Below are 22,579 nucleotides of genomic sequence, written 5' to 3' on the forward strand. Positions count from 1 at the left end.
TCCTGAATGTTGGAGCTAAAATGAAACATACCTTGTGCTCTGTCTTTGATTGAGTTCAGCACATGTTAAGGGAGTTAGAGGGGCAGTATTTTGGCGCAGGCACCCCAAACCCTAATACAGCACACACACTGCCTGATGTTTCATTTCAGGTTATAAACTGGATTACAACATGCCTTCACCCCATGAGCATTGTCCAGGGAAACCAGGCTGGATCTGCCTGATGCATAAAATGGTCTGGCTAAATGATCGCCAGGTGGAAAGTCAAGTATGTGTGCAGAATTGGTTTTTTAACAGGAATTTAGATTACATTTCAGTCACACTAAACGATTAATAACACTACTTAACTCATCAATTCAAGAATGGGATAAGTATTATATTCTGGAAACCGTGCTTAAAGAGCTTGGGACAACATTTTAAACTTCTAAAATAGCTATGTCTGTCCTAATTAAGTCAGGGTAGCAAAGAGAGTATTTAAGCCCCACGTGTTTTCTTCCTGATGCAAATGGAGCTTTATGTTCTTTTATTTGTGGGAAGCTTTGTTAGCCTCAGTTAGCTGAAATACTTGCATGCAATTTGGTTTTTTCAAAAGAAAAGATACACTGTATTTGGAGATGCAAATACTACCTTGCCTACAAAACCCACCAGCTGTTATACTGGAAGACAAAGCTAATTTTATGTTGCTTTACTTCAGTGCTGTCTGTGTATTCAAAAGCATCTTTTTAACAACCTTCTCTGCATAGCTGAAAATTAGCAGGCACCAATTTTTTTTTCTTATTTCTTTGGTAACAGCCTAGTAAAGTAAGACTTGGTCTGTGAATTTAAAAAAAAAAGGCAAGTAAATAGATTAACTATGGTAATGCACCTTTCCATTAATGTTTATAGAAAAGGTGAATAGTCTGTTAGCTTTGATTATCAAATTCCTTTAATATGAGTTTACTAATTGCTGCCTTGAATATTTGACTTGAGACTGAGTCAGGTCAAATATGTGGCTCTCTAGTACAAGCTACTGCTGGTTTGTATGTCAGTAGCACAGTTTTATGGAGAGGCTCTTTGCTTCTGCTGTAAACATCTGGAGAGAAACAAAGAGCATATGTGGGGTCTTTTGTTGCTTCTGGAAGTTGGAGCAGGGAAGAATTACCTTCCAAGAAATACACAGAATCCTGGAAAAATCCGAGTGGAATCATTAAGTTAAACTTGATAAACGAAAGTGCTTTCGTTTTATCTCTGGCAGCTCTCCTGGTAATGGGTGTTATGTAATATTTACTCTCTCCTTCGGGGTGAATTAATTTTTCCGATTTGTGAGTACTATTTGCATACGTATTTCTTAGCTGCATTGACATGCCAGATGCACAGTGGTAGCTGTCTCCGCCTGCTAATCCTGTAATAACATTCTGGTGACAAAATTCAATAGCCCTGCGCGGAGCCTCGGAACAGCTGATTGCTGAGTAGGGAGGAAAAAAAAATAACCCAGCGAATCTGGTTGCAGCTCTCTGCTGCATCCCCATCCCACAATCCCTTGCACCATTTGCTGCAGTCTTTCTACACAGGCTGAGTGAGAAAAGGATGTGCTAAATAAAGATTGATTGGTTTGAATCCTGAAGGGGTCTCCCACTTGTAAATGACCCAGGGAGAAAAAAAAAATTCATGACGACTTCACTGGGCCTCCTTTTATTCTTCCATTTTTCTTTCCACCTGTCCTTTTTATGGAATGGAGCATCATTCCTTAGAGCACAAAATCTCTTGTACATCTAATAATGATTGTGCTGTATTAGGGATTCCTTAACATTTTTATGCGTGAGGCTTGAAATACTAACAGATGATGGTTTGTTCGTTTGGATTACTGCGGAACTGCAGCTCCGTCTCTGCAAGGATTTTATCCTCAGCACTGCACTGATTAAGCTATTTTTCTACAAAGATGGGTAGGTCTGAAATGCTCACGTTTGCTCAGTGTTATTCCTGGTGGCTGCTGCTGGGTTCCTCTTGTTTTGGCCCCTGATCGTTCATTACATTTCTGCATGCTGTAAGAATGAAGAGGGTTGCTGTGTTTTAAACAAGGCACTAAGCTGATTGCAAGAGTGGGGGAGAAAGGAATGCAAATTTAGCTTACCAAGCCTTTTACACAAGTGGACTCTGTGGCGGTTCTGATTTGCTCAGTGTGTTCTGTATTGGCTAATCTAGGGGCTGCTGCTAGAAATGGCTTGAATCTGTTCTTTATTCCTACTGGCTGTGGACAGGTGATCTATCTTAGGACTTTTAAGCCTCAGTTCTCCCAGTCCTTGAAGCAACATTATTGAGGTTCCCCACCCTTTCTTACGGCTCTGGAGGCCTAACTGTTCCTTTGGATACGTTGCCATTGGAAACCTTTTCATTCATAGTACATGAATAGACACTCTAGGTTGTGAATACCATTGATAAAAAGGATGAATAAATTGCAAGCAATTTGTTCTCCTCAGGCTGTACTTTCAGGCTAGTTGCAGCTCTGGCTGAGTGGATTTCAGAGACAGCAGTGTATCTGAATTCTGCTCTTTTAGGAATAAAATCCTGTGAGCAGTTACTTGATTCCCCAATGTCTTTTCTCGTCTGGGAAACTAATAGAGAATTTTTGGGAGTTCCAGAGCTTATTTGAGGATACCTGTAGAAAGGATGCAGTTTTCTATTACTTGTCTCTATTTACCTGAAACAACTCTTCTGGAACTGTTATTTGCTACACCTAACATGATTTTTTTTCTTTTTTTTTCCCTTTTCAAGTGCTGTAGGAAGTTCCTTTCATATGGTTGGGGCCACACCCTGGCTTTCCTGAAGGCATGCATGCATAGCGGGGCACAGCTTTCCACTAGCTTAGAGAGCCATTGTTTTCTCCTTTCTCCGCTGTCCAGTATATTTTAAAGGAAAATCGTATCTCTGAGCAGAAGGAAAAAGTGTAATGCTGTTTCTGGGGTGGCTGGGAAGATAGCAATCCTTGAGCCTCAAAGGGCGACAAAGGGAGTACGTTTCTGAACCCTTCGCTCCACTTGGTATTAGCGAACCCGAACTTGGTTTTGAGTGTGAATGTGTTACAGATAAATGGGTGGGGGCTTATGTCTTGTTTGGTGCAATGTTTCCTCGTCCTTCAGCTTTGCATGTTTAAATTATGAAGTGTAACTATATGGAGAAGTGATAGCCCTGCTTTCTACGCTCATGCTTCAGCTGCTCTATTTTGATTGTGAGATGTAATGAACCTCTGAAAAGCGCTCTGGCAGTTTTTGAGCACAGAAGATGCTACCAAAAAAAAAAAAGAACATTTTTCTTGTAAAAATTGTGTTATTTTGCAAAATCTCCCACTTCCAATACATTTAAAACTTACGTTGCTGCAAGCATAGCAGAAAAAATACTATCTGGTGAAATTCCAAAACATTGTCTAAAATCTCCAGATTTTCTTCACATAACCTTTGATTGTAGTGTTGCTTTCATTGAGTAATTGGGCAAAATCATCCTTCTCATAGCTACATCATGTTTATCAAGATTACATCAAAGGTGGAGTTGCCTTAGAGAGGCTGCAGAATCCTGAAAATCCCATACTCAAAAGTTTTTTTTAAAGGGACCATTTGTGTAAGAAGTTGTACCAGGTAGTGGCCAAAGCTTGAAACGTACTGGCGAAATTCTGTTTCCAGGTGCATGTTTTAAATCTGATATACATGAGGGGATAAATGACAGTCATGACCTGCTGCATTTCAGACTAAACATAGAATATTAAAAGCACTTATTTCTGAATCATTAATGATTTCTTTCACTGACAAAGCTTAAAGCGTGAGCATTTGACAAATAAAGTGGCTGGCATGAGATTTGAGTTCAAATTGCTAAGAATTACTTGAATTTGCAATGACATTGGGGAAATGCGATAAACTAAGATGAAAAACAGGTTAAATCGATATTATTTTTCAGGCAGCAGCAGATTTTCTTGTGTAAGCACTCTTTGCTGGTGTAGCTCTACTTGATAAGGAAAATATGAAATACAGAAAATACCCTAGAGAACTTTCTTCTGTTAAATGACAGGCAGCAGTCACTGGAAACCTAGTCTCTCATATCTTAAGTACAGCTTTTTCCAGTAGGTTGTGTTCAGTCTATAACAAAAAAATTACACTGATTGTGTGTCCAGTTTGGAACCACGCTTTTGATAAGAAATCCTCCTGCTTCTGATCGTCTTCCCTGTTTTGTTTGTGTCCCTGCACCTAACATTTGGGGAGGGAGGGTGGGAGGGGGAGGCAAAACACAGCTGTGTAAGTGGTGAAATGAATTTTCCTTTTGAAACAATGTCGCTGATATTCTGCGTGTTATGCTGCCAAATGTATGAATATGTTAATGGGTATTTGATTGTCTGGTCTTTCTACTATTTTGTAAAAGCCAGACTTTGGTTCCACATCTTGTAAAGCCACCTTTAGCTCAAGCTTTTTGAAAGGAACACAGTTTGCTAATTGATCTCCTAAGATTTATTTGGTGTGATTTATGGCATTTAAATAGGAAAAAATAATTTGTGTTTACATAATACTCACATTTTATCTTACTATAGGGAAAGAATTTTTAAAAAAAATATTTTAAAATATGGAAAAGACATGCAAATATTATCAATCCTGAAGTCATGCATTTTTGGGTCTTGAACAAACATGATATTTTATGAGTATTAGAGCAATTTTTATCATTGCAGTTTCCCCTTCCTTGGAAAGAAAGGAAACACAAGGGCCTGCCATGAGTGTTTTCCATTGAATTAAATGTCAGTTAGTGCTCTTGGGTATTTGAACTGTGAATAACTTTATGCTGCTGTATTTGCTAACACAGAGGCAATGCCCCAGGAACCTGTTATCAGGGAAGCCAGCACAGCTGACTTATGATCCATAATCACTGTCATTATCCTAGAAATAGCCCCGTGCTCAGTGTAGTAGGTAAAATATAGCAGTATGGTTAAGTACACAGCTCAGGAAGAGCAGCATGGGGTCAGCTCTGACAGACCAGAGTGCTGTTCATTCAAGCACAGGAAGAAGACCTAATGTAACACTAGCAATAAAATGCTACACAGGTAATGCAAATCATTCTGGAATTGAGCATGATCAGCAGAGGTCTCGTTTCTGTCTTGGAAAGCCTGAACTGCCCTCAAGCTAGATCTCAAATTGTCTGAAATGGGTGACTAAAAAGGGATAGAAATAGTTTAGGATGAAGTTAGACCCCCTCAGGAGTGTACCTGCAGAGAAGAAGCCCAGCTGGGCTTACAGCTCCCAGAGAAGAGAAGCCTTGTTCCGCTGTGGGTGCGGGAGGTCTGGCAGAACTCAGTGCTGTGACAGTCGCGCGTGCGCCTTCCAGCACTTCAGCCCGCTGGAAATGCTGATGGAGAGGAGTTCCTGCTGGGCCACCCTGCCAGGGACTCTGCTTGCCAGGTTTTCCTAAACTATTTTAGCAGGCAGTTTACTTTTTTCTATGGTTGCTTGCTTCCTTTTCCTTCTGTCTTCTCTTTTCACATTTTATTCTGTTGCCTATAATCTATATCTCCAGCTGAAAAGAACCTACATTTTTCTCTCCCTGTGCCTTGTTCCAGGACAGGAGGCGTTCCAAGCCTGCTGCCATCTCTTTAAGCTGCGATTTTAATTCTAACAGTTAGTAGACTTTTTTTCTTAGCCTTTTATTTCATGCTTTATATGCCAGACTGTGAAGAATCCTCAGTCCTAGAAACATGATTCTTACTACTAGTTCTGCTTAGAATGACATTTTTCGCATTTATTATTTGGATGCACTTCATGTATCCTTCACCCAACCATTGCTGATTCTCAGTGGCTATCAGCTGCCTCTTCTTTGCTCTGTTTCTTTTATCATGAGGATTTTCATTTTGCCTACCTCATCCCTACTGGTGATGCAGAACTTGAGCATTCCCTTCCCAGGGGCTGGCTGGTTCTGGAACTTCCTTCTTGGGGGCTTCCTGGAGTCAAAATCCATATTTTTAGCAATACCAGCACCTACAAGAGAAAAAAAATAAAGTTAGGCGAACCATTTTCAAATTTTGTGATGCAGCCATTTGACTGGCTGGTGCAGTTCCAGTTTGAGCGTTTTGCCAGCGGTACTGTAGATGTAAGAAATCCGATGTTTGTTAGCACTGGCTGAGCCTATTGGCACGAGAATGTTTTTATCATGGGTTTTCTTTAAAACCAGACAGCCCCATAACTCTTTTAGTCCAGAGGCAGCATGCCTTTCCAGAATGCTCAGACAGAGGTGTTGTAGATGTTGCTGACTGTTTCCCTGGCTCTCATCAGTGATAAACCATTTCAGAAGTTTAATTCTTTCTCGTTTTGTTTTTATATGGAAATATGAATTCCTGCATAAGGATAAAGCATGAGCGGATTAGTCAATGATTTTATTATTTCACGGAGTTTATAAGCCGTTTTTCTTCTTTTCTTCTTTTCTTCTTTTCTTCTTTTCCCCACCCCCCTCCAGCAGTGTGCAGGGTAGAAGGGAACAGGACCCATATGTCAGTGGTCTAGGATGGCCAGTGAAGGCTCCAACATCCCAAGTCCTGTGGTCCGTCAGATTGACAAGCAGTTTCTGATTTGCAGCATATGCCTGGACCGTTACAAGAACCCCAAAGTACTTCCCTGCCTGCACACTTTCTGTGAGAGGTAAGTCCTTTCCTCATGCTGGTAACTCAGAACTTGTGCTGTGCTGCAAGCACAGGACAAGGCATCCTTTAGTGGACAGGGACTTTTCCCTTTACTTGTAAATGTCGTGTTAAGGCATGATAAAGTCTGGGAAGGCTGGAGAGGCAGGGATGTAGAAAAATACATTTGTGGCAGGCAGGAAGAAGAGACAGCATTGGCATATTTGGAATACATTCCCTTTATGCAAGAGTAAACAAAAAGTAAATCCAATTAAACTAATGAATGCAGTTACTACAGTGTGAAAGGTGATGATAGCCAGAATTTGGACCCCAAATTAATGGTCTCAAATATATTCTGATTATTATATAATTAGAAATAATTAAAAAAAAAACTTTGTTGATTTACTAAGCCAATAAGTAATTATCCCATCCTTTAATATCCAGCGATTAGACATGATATATACATTATTAATAACCTGAGATTAAATGTCTTCATTATTCTGCAGTTTGGTTGGCTGAAGTGGGAAAACTCTGGAAAGAGATGATAAACCAGCAAGCTGACTTTTACTGTATTTGGTTGAAATAACTGAATGTGCATAATGATACTTTAATGTTGCATTGTCCATCAAATTGTGGAGAAAATACAGCACCTGCAGAAAAGTTAGCTAAAGAATTAGTGGTTAGAGTTCTTAATCTGATGATGGGATGCAGCTCTGGATTGTATATTGAACGCCAGAAGAATTTTTATAAATGGTATGTGTTATGAACACTAATTTAGGAGATTTCCACCTCTTAGCAAGAATTGTGGTGTGAATCTCTAACTCTGCACAGAGTGAAAGAAAAATTGTTGATCTCTGCCTGTGTCAGATGAACTGGTCTTTTGTAGAAGAACAGGAAATCCCAGCATTAAAAAGGCAGCATTAAAACTCTTACTGAAGTCAGTGAGACAAGATTTTCACCATCGTGGGTTAAATTTCCTGACTTCTGTTCATGTGTGAGACCTAAGGTTAGCTTCTGGTTTCCACTGTAATCCTCCTAGGCTTATTTTGTTACGGAGAGAGACTGAAAGAACTCTTCCAGCGTAGTGCTGATGTGCAAAGCCTAAGCTCTCCTTTCATGGAGCTCTTACTTGGGGGTCAGGAGGAGGGCTGCCAGGGGAAGATGAGGAGTGGTGCAACCAAAGCCCTTGGAAAAGGATAAGAGCTGTGTGAGGTCACACTTTCTTTCGGTTGGCATCCCATGAGGAATTTGGTGTACGACTGCTCCCGTTAAGAACTCCATTCTGCAAAGCTGCTTCTGCTTACAGGACCATACTGGATATGTCAATTTGCGTGCATCTATATGTTGCATGTCCAGCCAGGTGTTAACTTTATTTCCAAGGCCAGAAGTGGCATTAAGTCTCACCTAGGCCAGCCTGCTGCATATTGTGCATATTGTTGATAGCTGAACTTTTGTGTTCAGGTTTATACTCTGTGAAATTTATTTTTTCTGAAAAATGCCAACACCGCTTCCCAATCAGATACAAAAATTTCCTCCAAAGCTCCCCTTAACATAAACTGTGATAACTTAGCAGATATTCCCTATGTCATAAAGAAAGGTCTGTTGATTTTGGCTAGCTGTCAAATAACTTTCCAATTTGAAATAAATGAAAAAAAATTTCCTTTGGTTTCATTGGGACCATGTTTTACCTCTGAAACACTAAACCCACAAATACAGGTTATTAAAGAAGATTCTGTTGGAAAGACAAGGGTCAAGTCAGTTAAAGGTACAGACTCAAATACTTGATGCAACTTCATTTCTGTCAGACTTTATCTGATAGTTTAAAATTTTTACTGTCCTGTGAGCAGGATGCAGTAGGTCCGTAGCAGTCTGAAAGCATGATCAACTGCACGAATGTCTCAAAAAAAGGCATATAACTCTTTTAATGATGTCTGCTTATTGAACCTTTTTTTTTCATATGGCAGAGTAAAAAAAGATGTAAAAAAAAAAATTCCCCATAACTGCTTTTGCTTCAGAAGCCCATTTGATGTACTTTTCCTTTTATAAGTAGGGGTAGCACTATTTCAAACTAGCTCTTTAACTGATGAAAGGATTTTTTTCCTCCTTTGATGATACTTTTCCTTTCTTTCTCCTTCCACCTTCCTTCCCCATAGGTGTTTACAGAATTACATTCCAGCCCATAGCTTAACCCTTTCTTGCCCTGTGTGCCGCCAGACTTCCATTCTACCAGAGAAGGGGGTTTCTGCACTCCAGAACAACTTCTTTATTACCAACCTGATGGATGTCCTGCAGCGAACGCCGGACAACAGCATTGAGGAGTCCTCCATCTTGGAGACTGTCACTGCTGTTGCTGCAGGCAAACCGCTCTCCTGCCCCAATCATGATGGAAATGTAAGTGAGACGGCCTCCTGTGCTATGTACAGGTATTGAGATGTGCTGACTTGTCTGGGTTTCATGGATGTCTTTTCCTAAGAGAAAGCACTATTTCTTTGACTATAATATATCAGCAAAAGACAAGTGATTCGTCAAACTAACTCAAATGCTCTTAGTGGAGTACTGAAATAGTCAGGATATTATTTTATCTTACTAATCATCCCAGATGATTAGTAAGATAAAATAATTTGGTCAGAATTATTGTCTTGCAAGTGCTGAACCTTGTGCCTTTACTTGTTTGGGTTGGGTTTCCCTTAGCCCTCGTGCTTTTAGTAGCAGCTGTTGCTGTGAGTGCCTGTGTGTTTGTCTGGCAATATATGACAAGGACCTTATGAGTTTAACTGACCTGCACACTGGGGCAGTACCAAAAGATATGTGAACATATTAACAAAGACCCAATTAAAAGTGAGTCCTAGCTTAGGACGCTTTGGATCAGCACAGGCTAGAAACAGAGAGCTTCTGTTTATCTGCAGTGTTTTGTAGATCTCTCATGTCAGTTATTGGAGGCTGCTTTGTTTTTCCCCTCCACCTACTCTTTTTACCTAGCATGTCCCCACACACATCCTCAAATCAAAGCAGTATATTCTTTGGCAAGTACCCCCAGCTGAGTGAATATTCACAGATTACTGCAAGAACAGCTTGCTGCTTACTTCACAATTTTCAGTGTTAACCTGTGCAACTTCATATGTGAGTAGTTTAAGACAGCTTTCTTTCTGTTTTATTTGATACTCAGTGTAGGTGCACTGGTTGTGTGGGAGTAATCCAGCTGATAGGTAATGATTACTGTAATGTTACTCAGTTCCTTTTCTGTGGGAATTAGGTGGACTTGTAGAACTGCTGTTGGACACTGATTAATGAGTAACTGGTGTAACTTCTTTTAGTGTGTACTGTACCTATGTGTGTGTAGTGGTTACTGATTAATGCATTCCTAGTTTTTGTTTGCATTTTATTTGCTCTCTTTAACATGAATCCCAGTTGTTTTCTGACACAGCCATTCTGATAGGAGCCATTTGACTGTGAAATGCAGAAAAAGGTCAAAATTAAGGTGTTATTTGTGTGATATTTTAAATTATCAGCTAATTATTCTTTGGATATGTTGAAAAAAAACCTGTCTTTGTCTACAATCAAAAATATGACACCTTACCCCTCTCTGAGAACTCCCTTATAGGGAAAGGTGCATTTGTAAGTCCTGTAAACCTACTTGGCTTGCCTTGAAATATAGCATGTCATTTAGGATGCTGAGCATTGTGTGATGGGAACATCCTCTCGCTTCAGTAAGTATCTGGGAGCATTGGGGATAGCCTGAGGATGACTCCAGTTTAAAGCTTTGTGAGACTGAGAAACGAAAAGAGAAGCGCACTCATTAGTCCTTGTGATGGGAGTAGCTGAGGTAAGATTTGGGGAGAGCTGCTTGAGGCTGGCCAGGTGGGTCTGGCTGCAAGGGTGCACAGGGCAAGGTGCTGGGCACCTTAGGCCTCACTGAGGAAATGGCATTATGCTGGCTTCATAGGTTCAGGACACAAGAGCACTGTGTGGCAAGTAGGTTAGATACCAGGAAATAACTAAAAAACCCTAATCCAGAATGTCTTTCCCTTGAATGTGCTTCTCAGGGAAGCAGTCACAGCACCAAGCCTGCCAGAGTTCAAGAAACATTTGGCCAATGCTTTTAGGCACATGGTGTTGGTCCTTGGCAGGGCCAGGAGTTGGACTTTGATGAACCTTACAGGTCCCTTCCAGCTCAGGATATTTTATCATTCTAAGTGCCTGGCTGCTAATAACTTTACTGGGGGCTTCAGGAAATGAAAAAGGACTGAGCTGGTAGCTGGAGGAGAATGCCTTTACAGAACTAGCAGTCATTCTGCACTAAATCCACCTTCCATTAATTTTTACATATTGCTTGGGGTAGGGTCGGACCCACTGTATTTTTATGGTTTGCATCAAATATATTTCTTGTAAATATTACCATTTTTTTCTTCATATTAGCTTGGAAATAAGTTTCTGTTTCAACAAGTTTTTTCAATAATTTCAGCCATCCTGGACTTAAACCTCTCTGATTATAATGAGATAGAAACTGATGCAGAGATACTTTCTCATTCGCTTGCCTGTCTCCTTGTAACTTGGTCTTCCTCAGGCCATGTAGATTAGATACTTCCCCTTCCCAGTTGGTCCCCTATTCCCATCACTTATATTTCCCATATGTATATGTTTACTTTATTCCTTCTGTGCACATCCTCCCGTCCTCTCTTGTGGCATCTTTGTTCTGTGTGTTCTTATGAGGAATGAAACTTAGTTTGTAATACAAAAGATGGTTACCTGTGCCTGAACTATAAAAAATGCTTTCTCATTTTGACCCAACATGGAGCACATGTGTTTGTTCTTGTTAAATCAGGGTTATAGGGGAACTTTTGAACCTACTAGAAGATTCTTATTTCTACCTAAACATTGAAATAAGATAGGCTTTATTCTCAGCTGTGAAACAACTGCAGCTCTTGTGTATAAAAGTATTCTGAATTGGAAACATTGCTCTACAAGCCTTTGGGGGCAGAGCAGGGAAGGCTGTGAAATTCTAACTCCATTGTATGCAATGAGTGGTGTAGCCTCTGAAATGTCTATACCTGGGTTTTGTTTGAATTTGAACTGAAAACCAGCTCAGAGTGGAGGAGCATGTTTTTACAGTGTAGAAGATGGGGCAATGTATTTTCTGCCTCAAGAGTGTAACAAGAGAGGATACACAGTATTAAATTAAACACTTAACAAGAGAGAATGCCTTATCTCTGACTTGCTTTTTCTCAAAAGATCTTAGCATAGCTTGGCAGCTTGACAGTCATAAGATCTTGCTTACAAAAACACTTCCTGAACTTGTGAAGGTGTTGCTTACTGCCTGTATGCTTCTCTGAGAAAAATAAAAAATCACCTATCCTTGATATTGTGATGAAGTGACTTAATATCTTACCTTTTAAACCCTTATATTTTTTTTTTTCCTCACCTCTGTACTTCCCACCATGTCACTTACTCATGTATCACATTAAATCTGTAATCTGTGGGTTAGGCAAAAGCTGTGACTAGGAAGGGAGAAAAACCCACATTGTAAATTTTATCAGGTATCTCAGAGGTGCCCTGAGGTAATTAAAACTTACATTCTTCTGAAAGCCAAAGCATACAAAGCTAAGGTGCACACTAGCCCTGGGACAGAGGAATTAAGCATTTGTGTTTGACGTGAGACAGGTGGGTGGCAAAGTGCTGACTCATTCTTTTCCTGTAGACTGCTCTTCTAGTTCAAACAAATAGAAAGCAGAGGATGAAAACAATGGGATTTTTCAAATGTGATTTTAGAGAAGAGGGGATTATGATTGTTGATAGCTTTTTCCTCAAGACCTGAAGTTTGAAGGGCTGGAATTAGTGTGTCTTGGCTTCGTGAAATCTAGTTCAGAAGTACTTGCATCCTTGATTATGCAATTTTAAAAGTTTCTGTAAATTCAGTTGAATTATACTAGTGAAGATGCATGTTACATCTAGTTACATCATTGTGTTGAAATATGCTGGTCTGGTTTAAAGTGGGAATTAGTGGGTGGGATTTCAGAATCAGTGGGTATAAATTCGCAATTCATTACAGCTGATGGGAATGTTGTTGTTGAATTTGGCGGAAATACAGCTGAAGCCAGTGCTGGATGCTACAGTATATCTTGCCCAAGAGCTCTCTTGAAATTGACAGGGAGAGGTAGATGTCATTTTCTGAGATACTTTGTAAGGTGAACCTGTCATAATGAAAAATTTTCTGACAGTGCCACAAAATGTGATGCCCATGTTGGGCAGGGGAGAGATGAAAAGCCAGTAATACTTGTCTGTCTGTAGTTAGAAATCAGTCTTGCCTGATTAAGACATGCTGGGGAAAAAAAAAAATCTTAGGAAGTTAGCTTATGTAGACAGTTGAAGCCTGAATTGTATTATTATTAGGTTTTCCTTCTCCTTCATCTATGCACAATACAAAAATGATAGTGGGAAATTAAAGCTGCTTCTCTCAAAGCTTTTTGAATTTGAGGCAAAGACAACTATTTATAGAGATAGACATTAGGTCTTTATAAAGTTTGCTATTGTCATTTGAGCTTCTGTGTTTCCCTATGTTTGAATAAAGAGGAAGAAAGTTGTTTAGACTGAGCAACCTTTATGCCAGTGAGATGCTTCCTTTCTTATATATGTGGCTGCAGATATAATGATGTTTTATTATGGGGTGGTCAGTAGAAAACAGAAATACTAGATTATTCTAATCACTGTATCCAAAGATAAAAATACTGAATAAATAAAGGGCTTGTTGAAATATCTTGAAGCATTAAATTATAAAGAAGCAGAAAGATGAATTTTGGACACTTATGCAAAAGAAATGAATTTTTTGGGGGGCCATATAAGAAGATTTCAGAGTTTCCTAATAAAATATTCTTCCTTTTTGCTGCTTCTGATTGCAGACTTTTGAAGCCTTAGAAAAGAACTTAAATTTTAAACTCTGTTTAACTGATTTCCTCTATGCACTGTAAGAATGCATCACATCACTGCCTACCAAAGTAACTATCAAGCCTCAGAGGATCTAAGCAGTGAGACTGCTGAATTCACAGTGACTGGAATAGTGTTCATGAGAGTTGACATTGTTTAGAGTCTACTTTTTTCCCCTGTTGCTGATATTTGGTGTTACATAGGTTATTTGGATCAATTTCTAAATTTTCTCAGCTTATACAAGTGGCTGACAAATGACTAAAACCTCACTGCATGTGAATCCCGGGTCTTGTGAATTGAGATAAGAGGGAAGAATGGGAATAAGAGGGAAAGGAGCTTATCAGAGGAAGATCCCTGTTAATGCTAACAGCCACGTGCAAATCATGGTTCTTGCTTCCCCCTCCTTAATTCTCAAGACGCCTCAGAGCAGCCAGCTATTTTGCATGTTTGCTGTTACAAATCCATCTGCTCACCTGAAAACAGCTGGTTCTACACAATCATTTCATCAACCAACAACTCCAGCACAACCATCTTTGTGCAAGATGTCTGAGGGCCAGAAGCATCAGCTGAATTATTCAAGATGCTCTGAATGCAAAAGAGCTGCCAATGTCTTGCTTTGAAGCATACACTACAAACTTCCTTAGATCCTTTTTAACAAACCTAAAACACTTTGTGCCCAAGGACTTCCTAGCTGTAAAAGAAAGTCTCATGCTGAATTTGCATATATGTGCATTATTTTGACTAACATATGATTTTGGGCACAGCGCTTCTGTTTCTTTGCCTTCATGAATATATTCAGAATTTGGGATATCTATTACATGTAAAGATCTATTTTTATCTCCAAAGAGCATCTTGCTGGATACTTCACAGGTTGAAACAATCTCCTCCTCTTTCAAGTGTAGATCAGCACTCCTATTACAATCTCAGATACGAGGTTTTAATGGTTTTAAGGGATTAGTAATGGGATATGGAGATTTTTCCCTGCCGCATGGTGGTTCATTTAGGGTGCTTTCCTCTAGCAAATAAATTGTTGTTTGGTGATTTCCATTGGGTTTGTGTTTCAAGAGTGGCCCTGTTATGAAAACCAGCCTAAGTTTACACTTTCTTTAGCAGATCCTGTGGGAAGACTAAGGATTGAGTTAGTGAGGGTAGTGGAATGCCTGGTTTTTTGAGTTGTTTCATGGAGTACATAAAAGAGACAACAAAACTTACCATTACACTGTATAAACATGATGGTAGGACCGGCCAGTGAAGTCCAGCATTGTTCACAGGCTGCTGTTCTGACACTTTATGATTGAATAAAATGCTTTTAAAATAGCATTTTGATATAAAAATATGTAAGAATAACAACCATCTTATAGGCAATAAATTATTGGTGCATAAGAAAACAGCAGCTTTGTCTCAGAGGTTAGCTAATAAATGAGTTCAGGACTCAGTAAGATGTGCTTTCAGTTGTGTTATTGCTGCCGTGTTTGAATGTAGAGCTGTGCACTTTTCCAGGTGATGGAGTTTTACTGCCAGTCCTGTGAGACAGCCATGTGCCGGGAGTGCACAGAGGGAGAACACGCAGAGCATCCCACGGTACCACTCAAGGATGTGGTGGAGCAACACAAGGCTTCCCTCCAGGTCCAATTGGATGCTGTCAACAAAAGGTTTGGAGACTCCACGGTCTATTTTCCGTTTTCAATTTTATCACTGGCTTCCTGTGCTGGCTGGAGTAGATGTTTTAATGTGCTGGTGCTACCTAGGAAATGGGGATAGTGAGGCTAGCATAAGGACAAAAAAATCCATTGAGTGGGATGTACTGAGGGGTTAGCAAAAAGAGCAAAAGATTCCTATCTGTTTTTCACAATACAAAGGCCATTAGAAGTGCAAGTGTCATCCAAAGAAGGGGCATAAAATGCTAAGGAGGAAACTGCTGTCCAATCATGAATTTAATGATAGCTAAATAAATAATGCTGGGTGTTAAAAAGACTGGTACAAGCACTACAGTGGGAAAATGGCTTAAAAAGAAAGAAAAAGTGGGATAAATCTAGTTACATCTTCTTGAGTAGATATACAGCATAAAGGACAGAGGATCCAAGGCCTCATTGTCCGTAATGCCTTAAGTCTAAAGGATTTGCATAGGGGAGGACTGTGGTTTAGCCTTATCCTATCAGACCAGACCCACTGTGTGGTTATAAAAGGAATGAACTTACTTCTGGGAAATGACTAAATTTAAAGACAGCCTGCTGATGAGAGGGTTTAATCAAAAGATATCAGGGCAAGGGCCAGTGTTTAATGACTTTTGAAACAGCAACCTTTGTAATTTAATTCCTCCCTCAGGCTTCCAGAGATTGACTCAGCACTTCATTTTATATCTGAAATCATACACCAGTTAACCAACCAAAAGGCTAGCATCGTAGATGACATTCATTCCACTTTTGATGAACTTCAGAAGACGTTAAATGTGCGAAAGAGTGTGCTGCTCATGGAGCTGGAAGTGAATTATGGCCTTAAACACAAAGTAAGATGCATGGTTTTTTCAATGAAAAGCTTTTAATTTAATCAGCCAGTTTTTACAAATGATGCAGGATGCCAGTTTGACAAATCATGTCTGAGATCCAGGGAACTTTGTTTTCTTGAAATCAGGTGATGCAGAGCCTCGCTTGGGGGTGCCTGGCCCTTTAGCATGAGCATGAAGATTCAGGCCAAACAATTTATCCTGAAGAACTGAGTAAAGCTGTTTTCCTTTCCAGTGCTTGGTAATATATTTTATGTTAGATACCACCTGTTGGAATACAAAAAGATTGGAGAGACATCTCACTTTCTTAGGGGAATGAGGAGAGTAACAGATTGCAGAGCTGTATTCACTCTTTTACTTCCTATCTGGATGATTGATTCTGAGGGTTTTCCCCCTATATTGTAGACCCAGCTTCAGAGGAAGAAAACAGAAACCTGTGCTTTTACAATGCAAAGCCTGTAGCCGGGTGGTTAGAGATTTTGTTGAGGATTATTAGGTCTGAATCAGGAAAATTAAAGAATTTAGTCCTTATTTTCCTGGGCATCAGTTCTCTGCTTTATAAAGTAAGATTTCTCCCTGAAAGTTGCCTTTAAAAGAAAATACCATCAATAACTGGAGTTTCACAAATCCCATTACTGAGCAGCTTGAGCATCTCCAGATTTCTAAAATGGAGGAGTGCTGCATTCCTGGATGTAGAATAGGCTTGAAAACACCATTAGAAAGGTGCTGAACTGTTGAGCCTGTGGAAATGGAGGAATTCTAACATATGCGCAAGATGCATACTTCTAGGAACACAGGGAGCCCAAAACCATTGGGGCACAGAATTTAGTCATCTCCAGAGCTAAGCAGCAGCTTACAGAAGTTTGAGCAGCAATAATGTGGACTTCGGTCCCAGGCTCATCAAAATGTATTTACAATGTCACAATGTATTCAAGATGTCACACTTACTTCCATACCAAGGAAATATATTTTGTTTGTGTACAAAGTCTACACAAAATAGAAAATGATGTTAAATTATGTTACTGTTGTTTAAAGAGATTTAAAATAATTTAATAGCTGTGAGCATTAGAGAATCACATTTTTATGAAGTTGTACATAAGCAGTAAAAGAGGCATCTATCCTGTTTGCATAAAAAAAGACTGAAATTGGATTTTACTTTTGAACACCTAGTAGCCCTGCAAAATACATTCATTCTGATCATATACTTTTAAAAAAATAAAAAAATGCAAGGGCTACACTTTACTAAAAAAAAAGTTAACAATTCAGTTTGTTGTCCAATGGACTGAAGGAATGCAAGATATAAAATACTCTACGTGCATTTAAAATATTATTTACATTAGGATTTAATATTTTCCACTTTTGTAATGAAAGAAAACTGTCTTAGGAAAGTATTGATTTTAAAACGTAGCTGCAAATTGTCTTTTAGTTTGTAGCCTGTTACCTGAAGCATATGGGGTTTTGTCATCCTGGCACCTTATTTGATATGCTCTCTCTTTAACTACTTATGTCTTTGAATAAAGACCAAACAGATTAAAAATGCTTTGTATTGCATCCTGAGAAGTTTCTGTGTGCCTAGAAAAGCAGGTTACTTGAAATTTCAGTGTAGTCTTGAAATTTGTTCATTCTGTTTTAATTGCAAAAGATTTTGTGTTGTTATCACTTTCCCATATCAGTAACACATGAGCCTGGATTTTCTCCAGTGGATGAAAAGCTCAAAGTTTCGTTTACACCAATTGAGATGTTTCAAAAATATTTACAGTGATGGTCAACAAAATAACTTCTCTAATCCACAGTCATGTCTGTGCCCTAGTTCTTCTACGCAGGAGAAACACATGAAGTGTGTACCCAGTGTGACTATGTACCTTTGTTTGGGGGTTTTATCAGTGGAGATTAAGGGGGCCAGATGCAACCATTTCTTGACTACTGTGAATGTCTCTGCAAGAGTGTAGTAACTCAGAGATCCTTTTTCCAATTAATGGCAAAATTGGTTTTTAAACTAAAAAAGTTAGCCCTGTTCCCAGCCCACACCTAGCAATTTTGAGGTCAATACTGTTTTAAGGATTTTAGACTTAGGGCCAGAACTGACCCTGTAATAGAAGCTCTTTCATAGTCTTAAATGTGGAGTGGCTATTTGATGACCACCAACATTTCTGGCTACTTAATCCAACTCTTTCCACTATCCACAACCCATTCTGTATATTTTGCTTTCCTGCCTGCTGAAAGTGAGGAATCAATCTACCTTCTGCTAAGGAGATTTTTCCTTTCTTCACTTACTTAGTTCAGCAATCTCACTTTTCCATGGGATGGATGTGCATCCAGGTGTTGAGGCCTTCTTGTCCATCTCTGTAGATGGACATCTCCCGCAGATTCCCTTGGCTCTGAAGAAACGGTATCAAGAAGCTTCTTGTAGCCTCTCTTATTAATCGACCTCATGACTCCAAAATATCTCTGCATCTCTGAACACAACTCAGTTCCAGCAGCTGTCTCATTAACTGTGACTCCTGAGAGTTAGATAGGGCAGGGTTCAAACTTCTACATTTGTTGCTGGGTTTTTGCTCAAAAAAACCCAAAACCAAACAACAACAACAACCAAAAACAACAGAAACAAAACAAAACAAGCCACCCCAAACCAAACAAGAGAAGTGGGGCAATAATTCAATCTGTTGTGACAGTGGGTCTGTAAAGTCTTGAGTCCCCACGCCAGGGTATTTTTTGTGTTGCAGCATTGTATTCCAAATACAGGTTGGCGATCAGTGCTACTTCTAAAATGAAAGTTTAAATTAAACTCTAAAATAAGACGTTATAAATTTACTTTCTACAAAGACCTTTAGATGCTACATCTTCCTGGAATAGGTCCTGTAACATGATGCTAATCTAGTGTTTGGTAATGCACACAGGTTCTCCAGACACAGCTGGATACCTTACTAGAAGGACAAGAAAGCATCAAAAGCTGCAGCAACTTTACGGCCCAAGCCCTCAACCATGGCACTGAAACCGAAGTGCTGCTGGTGAAGAAGCAGATGAGTGACAAGCTGAATGAACTGGCCGAGCGGGACTTCCCGCTGCAGCCCCGTGAAAATGATCAGTTGGACTTTATAGTGGAAACAGAAGGCCTGAAGAAGTCCATTCACAACCTGGGAACTATTTTAACCACCAACGCTGTTGCCTCTGAAACAGTTGCCACCGGTGAAGGACTGAGGCAGACAGTGATCGGACAGCCCATGTCTGTGACCATCACAACCAAGGACAAAGATGGGGAGCTCTGTAAATCTGGGAATGCTTACCTCACTGCTGAACTGAGCACGCCTGATGGGAGTGTAGCAGATGGAGAAATACTTGACAACAAAAACGGCACTTACGAATTTTTGTATACTGTTCAGAAAGAAGGGGACTTCACTTTGTCACTGAGACTTTATGATCAACATATCAAGGGCAGCCCATTCAAACTTAAAGTGGTCAGGTCAGCAGACGTGTCTCCTACTACTGAAGGGGTTAAGAGACGTGTTAAATCTCCAGGCAGTGGTCATGTGAAGCAAAAAGCTGTGAAAAGACCTGCAAGCATGTACAGCACTGGCAAAAGAAAAGAAAATCCCATCGAAGATGATTTAATCTTCAGAATAGGTAGGTGACTTAGCTGCCTGTTGACATACTTAAAAATAGTTCAGGGAAACGGAAAGAAAAAGTTTAGTTTTTGTAAAGCTAAAGTTGTAGGTAGAGCAACCTGATAATCCCATTAGGCCTCTTGACTTTTGTTTATATATATATTTTGGAAGTACACACTTCAAAAATAGTTTTCAGCAAATATTTAATTGGGATTTTGGTTGAGAAATGGATACATTTGATTTGGGATATATAAAAAATTGTTAATTACAAAGCTTTTGGTATGTAAAATAATTTCAGCTTGTAATTTCTGCTTCTGTATCCCTTGCTTCTATTGCGCAGTTTCTGACTTGAGTACCAAATAGTGGTATGGTTTAGCTTTTGTTGGTAGTCGTGTTGTTTGTTAGGTGTGGGTTGTTTTTTTTTGTTCTGTTTTGGTTTTGGTTTTGTTTTGGTTAGTGGTTTTTTTTGTTGTTGTGGTGTGGGGTTTTTTGGTGGTGGTTTTTTTTTTTGTTTTTTTTTTTTTTAACTACTCTCTCCAACACACCATAAACTCTAGAAGTCTTAAATGTTTTCCTGGAAGTGCAGAGCCTTTTAGTTCTGTTGTGATACAACAATGACCATGTGCTTTATTTTTGAGTTCTACTTCTTCCCCTTCTTCACCACTCAAAACAGGAATATGTATTTCATGAGAACAAGAGCTATGCATGTCTCAGAGCTTTTACTCCATGAAATCTCTTGGGAGTGTCCATGTTTGGGATATATGGATCACTATTTTATAGAAAAAACAGAGCTGAGAGTAATACTTCAAGTTCAGTTTTCAGCCACTCACTTCACAGAATGACCCTACATAGAAGTGTTCCTCTGTGCTTCTGTGGGCTAATGCTTACATTGTCTGAAAGGTCACAGCTGTAATGCTCTCGGGTTTTACACTCTTCCAAAATATGCAAAATTATTGAGACAGTTAAAACTTCTGACATTTTCATAAGGATTGCCTGAAACCTCCAGTTTCAGCTCACTTTAAAAAGTTAACGGTTTGGTTCATTTGTTGATGAGGTAAAGTTTATAACTGTTCTCCAACACAGTTGTGTATCTCTGTTTTGAACCCATTGTTGAATTCCTCCCATGGCCCTGGCCAAATCTGGATCTGTATTTTAAACTGGGCAAGATAAATCTTCTATTTGGCCTGCCAGAAGCTCCTACAGCTGTGTTGGAGAATCACACTAATATTCCTCTGGGCATCCAAGTCTGTGGAGCGTGCTATTGTATGTATGCTGATGTATGGGCTTTTATGCACCAGTAAATTGATCAGCTGCTAGCAAGGGATTGTTCTCCTGCTAGTATTAACAAGAGATAGCATTAATACATCATTAGTGCATTTTGTTCATGGGGTATATTGTATCTTCTGCCAATTCTGTGTTATTTATGGCATTTAAAATGGTATGTGGTTCTCTTCAGACATTCCAAGGTCAAATTATTGACTACATATTCATACACTCATGTAATTCATCATTTACAAGAGCAGAGTATTTTCTGCATCCTCTTTTTCTTACTCAATAATTTATATCCTCTACTTACTATTTTTTTAAACAGGTGTAATCTCAAAGAATCTGTCCATGCAGATCTGCGTAGCATGTCCTTAGTCTATACAAATGCAAACAAGAATGTTCTTATGATACCTAGAAAATAATTGTTGCCCAATGGTTTTGCTATCTCTACAACTGGTAGGAAGCACTAAAGTGAGAGGGAGGTCTTTCTTTCATTACCCTGCTTTTGTGCCTTAGACCCATACTGAGCAGAGGTGAGGGGTGTTCACAGTGTCAACCACTTCCATCTTGCCTGATAAATCTCTTCCACGTCCTTCAAAGAAGGGTTAAGAGACATGGTTGTCATCAGCTGCTCTGTCCAGGACCTCATCTTGTGTTCAAGCTCTGCCATGCTGCACTCTGTGCCTTGGTATTTTTTCCCTTCTGGCACTTTTCATGACTGGGTTCTTTGACACCATTTAGCAGTAGTGGTGCTATTTCCCACTTTAATGACTTTTTTCTCTTCATTTATTTATATTTGGAATTGGCATCAGATACAGCCAGATGGAGAGTTGGCCCTCTGCTAGAAAGTTAAATTTTCCAATTTTCTTTTTCTTCAGACTGTTTAGTTGTCTGTTCAGTCATGTAACTGAGCATCTAAGTTTAGCTGGTACATTAATGTGTAAAAAAAGAAAATTGCCTTTAACAGAACTTCTGTCAGCCTCCTCACTAGGTGTGAATGTCATCTTCTGGTCTGTTATCAATGCTGAAAGCAAATAGGAGCCTTACTGTGAATTTACTCCACATAAGAACTCACAAATGAGGTCTATGTAATAACAGCTTCAGTGCAGTTTAAAAAGCAGGCTTAGAGGGAACAAAGGGATTCTTGACCAGGTGTTTCACAGAATCACAAAAGAAATAAGGTTGGAAGGGACCACACTGGGTCATCTGGTCCAGCCTCCCTGCTGTAGAAATAGGAATGCCTAGTAATGGGAAAACAGAATTTCCTTTTCCAGTTTATTAGCTCAAATCCCTCTGATGCTCATTGTGAACTCTGTGGGGTTGTGATGGTCGGTGTAGCATTTTGCCAGGCCTGCATTGCATTGCAGTCATACCTGTACTGGACAGGGAGGGAAGAACTCTTGATATCACTTTGCTGCCAAAGTCCCCAGCGTAGTTCTGATGTGCTGACGACATAGACGTGGCCTGGATTTGACTCCTGTTATTTGAGATTTGGCTGCTGTGGCAGCAAAGAACTTCTGATTTGCACTTACCCCTAGGTTTGTGCGTGCCTGTCTGTAGTGACAGGGGCTCTGCTGCACCAGCAGGGCTTGGAGGTGGTCTTGGCCAAGCTCTTAGGGGCAGATGCTGTGTAAAGCAAATTAACACAAATCAGTCCATCTTCACTACAGTGTGTGG

General features: G+C 39.6%; 1 protein-coding gene across 37 annotated transcripts in view; it reads left to right on the plus strand.

The window, feature by feature from the left end:
* The window catches only part of TRIM2 (tripartite motif containing 2), an 86,325-nt gene that overhangs the window by 41,966 nt on the left and 21,780 nt on the right, over positions 1-22,579 (plus strand). For 16 of the 37 annotated variants that reach the window (XM_040063703.1, XM_040063698.1, XM_040063682.2 and 13 more), the window contains 5 exons: positions 6,454-6,635; positions 8,767-9,004; positions 15,032-15,183; positions 15,857-16,037; positions 18,932-19,655. In XM_040063703.1, coding sequence (XP_039919637.1) covers positions 6,502-6,635; positions 8,767-9,004; positions 15,032-15,183; positions 15,857-16,037; positions 18,932-19,655 — 1,429 coding nt within the window. In that variant the 5' untranslated portion in view covers positions 6,454-6,501. Of the gene's footprint in view, positions 1-1,478; positions 1,920-5,563; positions 5,622-6,453; positions 6,636-8,766; positions 9,005-15,031; positions 15,184-15,856; positions 16,038-18,931; positions 19,656-22,579 lie in introns of those variants that run through there. The other 21 variants (XM_040063700.2, XM_040063674.2, XM_040063681.2 and 18 more) reach the window with 10 other exon arrangements.

The sequence above is a fragment of the Hirundo rustica genome, chromosome 5, assembly GCF_015227805.2.
Source record: "Hirundo rustica isolate bHirRus1 chromosome 5, bHirRus1.pri.v3, whole genome shotgun sequence".
NCBI classification, from domain to species: Eukaryota; Metazoa; Chordata; class Aves; order Passeriformes; family Hirundinidae; genus Hirundo; species Hirundo rustica.